Source organism: Belonocnema kinseyi, chromosome 1 (assembly GCF_010883055.1).
Source record: "Belonocnema kinseyi isolate 2016_QV_RU_SX_M_011 chromosome 1, B_treatae_v1, whole genome shotgun sequence".
NCBI classification, from domain to species: Eukaryota; Metazoa; Arthropoda; class Insecta; order Hymenoptera; family Cynipidae; genus Belonocnema; species Belonocnema kinseyi.
Window position 1 is genome coordinate 74,626,295 of NC_046657.1, and position 12,142 is coordinate 74,638,436.

The window sequence follows — 12,142 nt, forward strand, 5'->3', positions numbered from 1 at the left end:
TTAAAATTTATTTCCTAAAATTCCCCCTTTTCAGATTTATTTCCTAAGGTGTCCTATTTTTAAATATTTATTTCCTAAAGTCCCCTATTTTCAATATTTGATGCACAAAGTACCCTATTTTCAATGTTTGGTGCATAAAGTACCTATTTTTAAGATTTGGTCTTCAAAGTCCACTATTTTCAAGATGATTTTCTAAAGTCCTCCCTTTTCAAGTTTCATTTCGTATTTAATAATTACTTCCTAAAGTCCCCTATTTTCAATATTTCGTCTCGAAAATTTCCCCATTTTTTAAAATTTATTTCCTAAAGTCCCCAATTTTTTTAATTTTGTGTCTAAAGTGCACTATTTTTTATATTTATTTCCTAAAGTATCCTTTTTTCAGATTTGTTTCCTGAAGTGTCCTATTTTTTAATTTTTATTTTCTAAAAATCCATTTTTCCAATATTTGGTGCATAAAGTCCTCCATTTTCAAAATTTGGTCCATAATGTACAATGTACATTGTTTTCAAAAGCTGGTCTCTTAAGTCACTTATTTTTCAGATTTGTTCTTTAAAGTCCTTTATTTTCGAAATTTATTAATCAAATGTCCTCTATTTTCAAGATTTGCCCCATAAAGTACCCTATTTTCAATATTCGGTCCATATCGTGCCCCGTTTTCAAAATCTGGTTTCTAAAGTTCCCTATTTAAAATTTATTTCCTGAAGTCCACTTTTTTCAGCATTAGTTGTATAAAATCCGCCATGCTCAAGTTTTATTTCATATTTAATAATTACTTTCTTAAGTCCCCTATTTACAATATTTTGTGCCAAATTTCCCTATTTTTTTAAAACATTCATTTCCTAAAGTTGCCCTTTTTCAGATTTGTTTCCTAAAGTGTTCTATTTTTTTATCTTTATTTTCTAAAAACCCCTATTTTCAATATTTTGTCCATAAAGTACCCTTTTTTTTAATATCAGGTCCATTTTATACCATTTTTTCAAAAGCTGGTCTCTAAAGTTACCTATTTTAAAAACATGTATCTGCTCAAGTTTCCGTTTTTCATATTTATTTCCTAAATTGCCTATTTTTTGAATATTTATTTTCTAAAGTTCCGAATTTTGTAAACAGAATATCGAACATTTTAAATCTTTATTTTTCAAATGTGTAAGATTACAAAACTTTACAAAAAATTCATGCATAAGATAATAAAAATCTCTCTTGAGATTTCTTGTACAATTACTAATATATTTTTATTTTTTATTAAAAAAAAAATAATAATTTTAACAGTAAATTGAAAAGATTTCAAAAATTGTCGAAAAAGAATCTGGAAAACTTATAACAATGTTTTTTAATTGGGCAAGACTTTAAACAAAAAATATATGAAATTTTTCAATCATTTTGATAGATATTGAAAAGATTTTTGAAAGATTAAAATATTCTTTTTAACAAAACTTACATTTTTGAATATTTTGAAATAAAATTTTCAATTGTTTAAGGGTTTTTAGAGGTTTCAAAATAGCAATAAAAATTAGTAAGACTCTTGGAAAAATTTCTAATGACTTTGAGTTTTGAATATTTTATTTAAAGAGAATATTTGAAAATATTTTTAAAGTTTTTAAAATCCGTGAAATTTTCAGAAAATGATATGAAAGTTCTAAGACAGTTTTTTCAAACATTCTTTGCTTTTTGCAGATTTTGAAGACGAAAATTGGAAGCTTTCTATTTTAAAGGAATATTTAAAAAGAGTTTTTTAAGTTTCTAAAGTTTTTGAAAATGATTGATAAAACATCTTCAAGATTTGAAGGCAATTTTTGTTATTTTGCGGCAAATGTTTTGTATCCAATTTTAAATTCAGAAAGATTTCAACAAATTTGAAACAATTTATAGTTTCTTGAATATTTTAAAATAAAATATTGAAGAATATATTTTTTTAATTCGTAACATTTATGATAATTTTCCCAATTTTTGTGAATGAATCTCCAAGATTTCACGGTTATTTTTCCTTTTTTGCAGCATTTTATAAAAATGCAAAAAATGCGAATCATTATAAAAGATACTTAGAAGTTTAGAAATTATTTAAAAGATTATTTAAAATTTGAAAATATTTCAAAAAATGGAAAACGAAATGTAGATTTTTGAAGGTTTCGAAATAAATGTTTCAAGCTGTTTAAGAATTTTCAAGGGTTTCAAGATGATAAAAAAATTTTCCTAAGATTCCTGGGAACATTTCAAATGAATTTTCATCTGTAAAAAGTAAAATTCTCAACATGTAAAATTCCAGAAAAACAAACTATTCGGCATGGTAAAATTGCCAAGTTGGAAAATTCTGGAATAATATAATTACTGAAAGTTTATAATAATACCGAATTTTAAAAGTGTCGAATCTAAAAAATAAAAATTTTTGAATTAATAAGATTCGGGAATTTCATGATCAGGGAATTTATCTGTGTTAACAATTGTGCAATCTCGCATATATGAATTTACAGATTTTAAGGCAATTTTTCTAATTTTGGAAGATTATTCAAAATTTTAGGAATAATTCGAGTCAGCTCAAAAGATACTTAGATATTTTTTAATAGATGACAAAATTCTAAAACTTAGAAAGACTTTCGAAAATTGATTAAAATACTTATTCGCGATTTTTATTTTGTGATAAAAATAATTTTTCAAATAAGTTCCGAGGCCTGCATAAATTATTTGGAAATATGTCTGCAAATTTGCAGATGATGCACGTTCTCGAAGCATTGCTCCAATCTGAAGAATATACGTATCTAAGATTGGACGGCACAACTCCAATGGCTCAGAGACAACTAACAATTCGTAAATTTAACACTGTGAGTGTTTTTTAGTCCTTTGTTTAAATATCATTTAAATAACTCCAACAAGGGAAATGCCAGGTAGTCTGTTTTTTGTTTGGGTTCATAATTTTCTATATAAAGCTCATAAAGCAAAAGTAAAATTGTAAAATTCGTAGGTCCCAATATTTCGACAATTTCAAGAAAAATGAATTTAAAGGTTTCATTGCTGGTCTTGTGGAGTAGACAAATATATGTCTTTCAAAGGGCCTAGTAGTAGTCATTTACGCTTAACGCAGACCCTAGTAAACGGCTCGACGCCTAAAAATCATGGTAGCTAACCGGTTGCGCGCCTAAACATCCTGGTGCCAAAACATCTCGGCACCTAAAGATATCAGCGCCTAAAAAACCTGGCGCCTAAACATCCCAGTGCCTAAAGTTCCGGGTTCCAAAACATCCCAGCGCCTAAACATTTCAACTCCTAAATATTTCAGCGCCTAAATCTTCTAGACTAAAGCCTCCTGACGCCTAAACATCTCAGCGCTTAAGCCTCCTGGCGCTTAAATATTCCAGCGCCTAAATATTTCAGCGCCTAAACCTTCTACGCTTAAGCCTCCTGACGACTAAACATTCCAGCGCCTAAACATACTGGCGACTCAATAACCTTGCGCCTACACATGTCAGCGCCTAAACGTCCTGGCGCTTAAATACTGTAGCACCTAAACATTTCAGTGCCTAAACCTCCTGGCGCTTAAATATTCCAGCGCCGAAATGCCTAAACATCCCAGCGTCTAAAAATTTCAACTAATAAATACTTCAGCGTCTAAATCTTCTACGCTTAATCCTCGTGACGCCTAAACTATCCCAGCGCCTAAACATACTGTGCCCTCAATAACCTCGCTCCTACACATGTAAGCGTCTAAAATTCCTGTCGCTTAAATATTTCAGCACCTAAACCTCTTGGCGCTTAAATATTCCAGCGCCTAAACTTTTCAGCGCCGAAAGCTCCTGGCGTCTAAACATCCCAGCGCCTAAACCTTTCAACTTCTAAATATTTCAGCGCCTCAACCTTTTACGCTTAAGCTTCCTGACGCCTAAACATCCCAGCGCATAAAAATCCTAACGTCTAAACATACTGGCCCCTTAATAACCTCGCGCACTACACATGTCAGCGCATAAATCTCCTGGCTTTTAAATATATGAGCGCCTAAACATTTCAGCGCCGAAAGCTCCTGGCGTCTAAACATCCCAGCGTCTAATAATCCGGGCGCCAAAATAACTTGTCGCCTAAACATTATGGCCTCTGAACCTCCTGGCTGCTAAAACATTAAAGTCGTTTTCTCGAAATTGGCACAATATTTGGTCTTATAAATTTAACAATTTCACTTTGGGTTCATAAAATTAAACTAGAAAAATCACGAACCCGAAGAAAAACACACTATCTGACGCACCCTTTGTAGATTCCAGTTTACCTAGAATTTTGCATTTTTAGGATACGTCTTTTTTCATTTTTCTCTTGACGACAAGAGTAGGGGGTTTAGGAGTAAATTTGACAGGAGCTGACAGAGTTGTTATTTATGATCCTGATTGGAATCCAGCGACAGATGCACAAGCGAAAGAAAGAGCTTGGAGAATCGGTCAAGATAAAAGAGTGACGATTTATAGACTGATAACTGCAGGAACGATTGAAGAAAAGGTTTTTTTTTACATAATTAAGTATTTAAACTGCCAGATTTTAAACTGAAGAACGATTAAAATACATGAAAAATTAAGAATTTCAAAAAATATGTCTGGTTTTATACATTGAAAGAAAATTATGCAAGAAAAAAATGTATATAAAAAAAAAAAAGATTGCTTCAGAAGCTGAAAAGCTTAAAACATATTAAAAATTGATAAAGTCATGGTTTTCGTATTCTTTCAAAAATATATGAATAAAAACGTATTGTTAATTGTTACAGCATTTTTTTTAAAGTACATAAAAGAATAAAAATATATAAAAAATATTTTAAATAATAACTGAAAAAGATTTAAAATATTTAAAAACTTTTAAATGTGGAAAAACTACTGCTTCGATGAATTCTTGAAAATAAGAATTGTTTCGAAATACAAAAAATTCGAAGAAAAAAACTATATAATTTTTTGAACTGAATATATTAAAAAAAAAAATAACTAAAAAACGGTAAAAAAACCGCAGGTTATTGTGTTCTTTACAATTATATAATTAAAAACATCTATTTTTAACAAGTTTGCAGAGAAACTGAAAAAATAAGACAATAATTTATTTAAAAAGTTGAAATAAATAAATTAAAATAACTAAATACTTTAGGAACAAAATTAAACACTGAATATTAAAAAAAATATCTACAAAAATTAAAATTTGGAAAAAAAACCCTGACCTATACTTAAAAAAAGTTTCTGATTTCAATGACTTGAACAACTTTTCAATAACTAAATAATTTGCACACAAATTAAAAACAGAATATGTTAAAAAGATAATAAATTAAAAATTTGAAAAAACCGGGTTTATGCATTATAGCATTTTTTAAATTATTGAAACAAACAAAATTTATATTTTTCGAATTATCCAAATCAAAAATATATTATTGAAAAGTCGATTGCTTTTAAAACTGAAAATTTTGGAATAAAATATTTTATTTTACAACTGAAAAACGTTTAATATATCCAAAGAATTATACAAGAAAATTTTATTTTAAAAAACAAATGTTTTCTTTAGAAACTGAAAAGGATAAAAAAATTAACTTAAGCTTTTCGTATTCTTCACAATTATATAAATAAAAACATATTGTTAATGGATAAAAAACGATTTTAATTAATAAAGGAAACAAATTTAAAATAACTAAGGAATGCAAAATTTAAAAAAAGTTTTTTAAATTTCCGGTCTTTGTGTTTTTTACATATATATAAATAAAAACATATTTTTAAAAAGTTTCCTAATAACGAAACTTGACGAATAACAAAATAAATAATTGCTAAAAAATTTAAATAAATTAATTCAAAAATAACTATATATTTTATTAAACAATTAAAAAAATATCTCAAAAATTCAGAAAACTGTCGGTTTTTGTATTCTTCGCAGTTTATACATAATAATTAAATCGTTTATAAAAAATTTTTAATCTGAATAAGTTAAAAAAAAAGTTTAAAATATCTTAAAATATACAAATTTGAAAGTTTTTTTAAATTATATAAATAAAAAATATTGCTAATAATTATCAAAACATTTTAATTAATAACTGAAAAACATTTAAAATAGCTAACAAAAAATTGAAAATAACTATTTTATTTAAAAAATTAAAAAGCTAGATATTAAAAAAAATATCTAAAAAGTTTGAGAATTAAAAAAAAATCTCTCTTTTTGTTATTCACAGTCATATAATTAATAACTAACCATTTTATAAAAAATGAACCCGCTAGGAAAAAGTCCAAAATATCTAAAAAAAAATGAAAAATTTGAAAACTTCCTTCTTTTATGTATTTAAAAAAATTTGCTTTAGAGAAGAAATTTATTTTTTAAAGATATACATTTACTTTCTTAAATAATTCATAAAGAAGTTGAAATAAATTATTGCAAAAATAAATTGATGTTTTGTAAACAAAAATATACACACCAAATATGTAAAATATTTAACTTTTCAAAAATAAATATATAAACCAATTATCAAGCAAAAATTTCCCGAATTAAAAAATTTTTGCAGGTAATTTACTTCTTTATTTATATTTAAATAGTTCATTTTTTTCAATGTTTTTAATTTTTTCAATTTTCAAAATAAATTATGGAGAGTAAAAATTTTTTTTTTAAATTAAGGGTGTTTCTTATTGATATAATTGTTGATATAAAAAAATAGTATAATAATCTCATGAGTATAATTATTTATGTAATTGTGAAGAACACATTAACCGGGATTTTTGCAAATTTTTGAATTTTAAATTAATTTCTTTTCAACATTGAGTTGTTTTTAATACTATTTTCCCATTCCAATTTCTGATTAAAAAAGGTTATTTCTGGATTTAATTTTTAAAATTACAAATTTAGGATATAAAATAATTTCAATTTCAGGTATTGAAGATCTTGTAATTTTTTTCTCATAATTTTACCCATTTAAGAGTATTCGGATTTGAGTATTATTTTTTATAAGAATTATTTTTGTAAGAATAATTAATTTCTTTTCTCAATAATATTATCAATGTTTAAGTTATATTAAATTGATATATTATAATGTTTTTAAGTCCAGTAATCATTTTATCAGTAAAAATTAATAATTTTAATTATAAATTAATAATTTATAATTTTAGAAGCACATTTCTTTACAAATTTTCAAATTATTTGTCAGATTTATCACCGGCAAATCTTCAAATTGCTCCTCTCGAATAAAGTTTTGGAAGATCCGCGCCAAAGGCGACTTTTTCACACTTCGGACCTCGCCGAACTTTTCAATCTGAACGAACCTTTTGACGGAGAAGGGGAATCCGATCAATTATTTAAACGGTATAAACTCGAGCCTACAAACAGGGAAAAAAGAAAGAAAACGGAATTGAATTTTTCATCCAGAAAAATCGAAGAGATGAGAAAATTAGCTTCTGCTCTCAGTAAAAAAGTCGTACAAAAAGTAGAAAGTGCGAAAAGCAAGATTGAATCTGAAAATAAATTAAAAAAAGAATATCACGACAAAAAATCGATCGAAACTCAGAATCAAATTTCGACAAATCCAGATAAAAACATTAATTTTAATGAAAATCCCGCGATTAATTTAATTTCTGGCCAGGATAACGGTTCAGATTTTTTGAATTCTGATTTGGAAAATTTAATCAAAAAAAGTACAAACAATTCCGAATCAGAATTTTCAATCAAGATAGATGAGGAGGAAAAATCAGGTGAAAAAATGATTTTTTCACGATCTAGTGGAGAAGAAGGCGAAATTCGGGAGAGTGACTCGAATCCCGAAAATCGGGAAAAGTCTTCGAAAAAATTGAATTTGGAAAGTCAAAAGCGAAGTGAAAATGAGGGGCGAAAGCGTAAAAGAAAAAAAAGAAGGAAAAATTCTCGTGAGGAAATTGCTGCGATTTTTGAGGGGGAAAAAGTTCCGTGTTTAATTGGAAGAAGACTCGGATTTTCGAAAGAACAGTATTCCGTTTCGGCTGAAGATGACGAATATGTTTTAAATAAATTATTCGCAAAGTCTGGTGAGTAATTTTATATAAATATTTTTTATTATATACATTATATTATTAAATTATATTCTTATATCAACAATTATATCAATAAAATACTTTTAAAATGTCTAAAAAAATTAAAAGTTTGATAAATTCATTGCAAAAAATTAATTTAATTCAATTTCTTAAAAATTTATATAATTTAGTTTAAAAAATTTTAAAAACTAAAAACATTAAAAATAATGATCTATTCGAATATATATAAATAAATTACCTGCAATAATTTTTTAATTCGGAACATTTTTTTCTTGTTAATTTGTTGATTTATGTTCAAATATTTAACTATTCTTTTTCTCTCCGTTTAATTCTTTTTAGTAATTAAAAGTCTTTTTTTATTAAAATAATTTTAAATAAAACATAGACCGTAAAGTTTTTTTAATTTCTTAGATTTTTTTAACTTATTCAGTTTTTTTCATTTAATTAATTATATATTATTTATATAATTATGAAGAAACACAAAAACCGTAAATTCTTTGAAATTGGTCAAGTTATTAGATATATTATTTTAAATATTTATTTTTTTATTTTATTTTATAAAATATTTTCCTATTTATATCATATTTATTTTAAATTTTATCGTAATTTAAACAAAAATTCAATTGAAATAAAAAGAATTAAAATTTTTTTAATTTAAATAATTGTAAATAAAACCTAGTCCGGGAAGTAAAACAAATAAATAAAATAAATGAAATAAATGAAAATAAATGAAATAAATAAATAAATAAAAATTTTTTATTTTATAAAATAAAAGGTTTACATTTTTAGCAATTGGTTTTATATTTTAAAATAAATTTCTTCTCTAGCACAATGTTTTTTTTAAATGCAAAAAACAAGGAATTTTTCAAAATTTTAATTTTGTAGATTTTTAAAAATCTTTTTTTAACTTATTCAGTTTTTTTCTATAAACTGTTTAGATATTAATTATATGATTGCAAAGAAAACAAGGACCGGTAGTTTTTCTTTTTCAAATTTTTTAATTTTTCAGATATTTTTTTTAATATTCAATTTTTTAATTTGTTAATGAAATAGTTATTTTTAAATTAATTAATTTCGATTATTATTATGATATATTATTTCTCATTATTCAATTTTCTATTTAGGAAACTTTTGGAATATACATTATTATTTATATAATTCTAAATAACACAAAGACCGGGAGTTTTTTTCAATGTGTTTTTTTTCATTATACAATTTTTTTAAATTGGTTTGTTCCTTTTTTATTTTTTATATTTTAGACAACATTATTTTAGGTTTAGTTAAGCATCGAATGGGCAGTTTTATCAAATTTACAATTTTCTATTTATTTTGAACGTTTTTCACTTATTGATTAAAATCCTTTTTTAATTATTTATAAAATGTTTAGGTTTAAATATATATTTCTATTTGCATGAATTAAAAAAATATATACCTGCATTATGTTTATTGAAATAATTTAAAAAATGCAATGCTAGTGAGTAATGTTATACAAATATTACCTAAATATTTCATAACTATATACATTTTATTATATTCGTATATCAACAATTATATCAATAAAAAATTTTAAATATCTGCAACATTAAAAATTTGAAAAATTCATTTGAAACATTTTTTATTTAATTTAATTTCTTTTAATTTACCGCGATTTAAAAAAAGATTAAGTGAAATGAAAAGAATTCAATTTTTTGTAATACAAACTTTTTTTAAATATCTATATAATTTTTTTATTATTGAAAAAGTTAAAAACATTACAAATAATAAACTATTCAAATATAAATAAATACATTAGCTGCAACAATTCTTTAATTTGGAAAATTTTTGCTTGTTAATGTATTAATTTATTTTTGAATAGTTAACTATTTTTAATGTTTTTTTCTCTATTTAATTCGTTTCAGTTACTAGAGTCTTCTTTATTTAAATAATTGCAAATAAAACTAAGACCGCAGAGTTTGTCTAATTTTGTAGATATTTTTTTAACTTATTTATTTTTTTATTTAATTAATTAGTTATTATTTCTTGGCGAGGTTTTAGACGCAGTGAAACACGATATAATTATACAAGAGAACACTTTATTATAACCAAATTGTGTATCTAACATTATTTATATAATTGTGAAGAAACACAAAGACCGGGAATTCTTTCAAGGTTAAAAATTTTCTAGGTATATTATTTCAAATATTTATTTTGTTTTTATAAAATATTGATTTATTTTTACATATTTTTATTTAAAATTCTTTATAAATTCTTTATTTTTTTTTAATTGTTCGAGCTTATTTATTGGGAAGATTTAGAACAATATTTTTTTATTGATATAATTGTGAAGAACACAAAGACCGGGAATTCATTCAAATTTTTAATGTTTTTTTTATATAGTATTCTAATTATTTAGACTTTTAATTTTTAATAAAGTATTGATTTTTTTTAAAATTGTTATTTACATTTTCTTATAAATTATTTAATTTAATTTAATTTTTGGAATTTATTTATTTGGAGAGAGTTCTTACAAAACTACATTTTTTGTACATATTTATTTATTTTTTTAGAATATACAATTTAAATAAAGTTATTTAGTAATTGTTTATTTTTTTCACTTTGAAGAACTTAATTTTATTTTTAAGAATGCATCAAACCGTATTTTTGAAACATTTTTTATTCATTTTAAATGTTTTTTAGGTATTAATAAAAATCTTTAAAATTATTGACATTTTTTCTCTAGTACAGCATTTTTTAAATGCAAAAATTCAGGAGTTTTTTGAACTTTTTAATTTCTTTATATCATTAAACGTTTTTAGCGTATTCAGTTTTTTTATAAACTATTTAGTTATCTATGCAATTAGAAAAAAAACACAATAACAGGAATTTTTTTAAATTGTCAAATTTTTTAAATACATTTTTTTTTAATGGTCCGTTTTTTAACTTTCTTATAAAATATATAGTTAGTTTTAAGTTAATTTATTGCAATTTTTTGTTTTATATATTTTTTGTTTTCTAGTAATGTTAACTATTTTCTAGTTATTAATAAAAATCGGTTTTTAATTATATCTCGTAAATTCCTTCCAATTTTGTTGAAAGAAATACAATATTTAATTTTAAATTTATTGAAATTATTTTGAATTTAGACGAATTTCTTTTAGAAAATTATGAAATTCGTATGATTTTCATTGAATTCTCTGAAATTCCATTAAAATTTTCCAATTTTTGAACTTCAATTTTCCTGAAATCAGTGGAATATTTGAAGAAAAAATGTAATTCTTTTCTCTTTCATAACTTCACCATAAACTTTCATGTATTTCATTGATTTTTTTTCATTTCCCTCGAATTCCATCAAATTCACACTTGAATCATTTTAATTTACCTTTATTTCTTTTTAATCAATCTTGAATTGGTATGAATTTTACCGGATTCTATGCATTTTTTTTAGCTGCCCTCTAATTTTACTAAAATCAATTAAATATTCTTGATAGATTTTTAAAATTGTTATTTCAGCCGTGAGTTCTGCATTTCAACACGACTCCGTAGTTTCTGGACAAAGTTCTGATTCAAATGAAAGAACTCCTTTACAACGAGCAGCTCTTGAAACTGCTCAGGAAAGTATGGAAAATATACGCAAATCTCGAAAATGGTGTTCGAAACCAACTTGGAATTAATTTCATCAAAAATGATTTTCTGTAAATACTTTTCTAGTCCTAAATTCTATACATATTACAGCATAATACGCGAAAATGAGAACTATAAATCATTGTCTTGATGATCATAATAATTAAAATTCAGTATTATTATTTATTATTTTTTTTCAATTATTTTTTGAAATACGTTCTTATTTTTGTACTGTGTTAAATATACAAAAAATTTGTATAAACTTTACATAAAAAAATATCAAACAGAAGTTGCTGTTAGTTAACTTTTTTTTTCCAGACCTGATGAGCATTTTTTTAAGCTTTTTAATTTAAAAATTAAATTCAAACATTAAAAATTAAATTTTAAACATTTATATAAATTTCCAGAAAATTATGAAGTTTTTAAGAATTTATGGCAACTTACCATAAATTTCCCAAAATGCAATTGACAAATTTCTATCCGAAAATTTACGGAAATTTTTGATCGTTTATAGTAATTTTACCGGTAATAATGGCAACTTTCCTTAAATGACCCAAAAT

The 12,142-nt window shown here is 24.2% G+C and overlaps 1 protein-coding gene across 1 annotated transcript in view; it reads left to right on the plus strand.

Annotated features, from left to right (window-relative positions):
• The window catches only part of LOC117173526 (DNA excision repair protein ERCC-6-like), a 35,546-nt gene extending 23,735 nt beyond the window's left edge, over positions 1-11,811 (plus strand). The window contains exons 6-9 of the mRNA XM_033362167.1: positions 2,703-2,813; positions 4,267-4,470; positions 7,127-7,976; positions 11,472-11,811. Coding sequence (XP_033218058.1) covers positions 2,703-2,813; positions 4,267-4,470; positions 7,127-7,976; positions 11,472-11,632 — 1,326 coding nt within the window. The 3' untranslated portion in view covers positions 11,633-11,811. The remainder of the gene's footprint in view (positions 1-2,702; positions 2,814-4,266; positions 4,471-7,126; positions 7,977-11,471) is intronic.
• Positions 11,812-12,142: the final 331 nt, after the last annotated feature.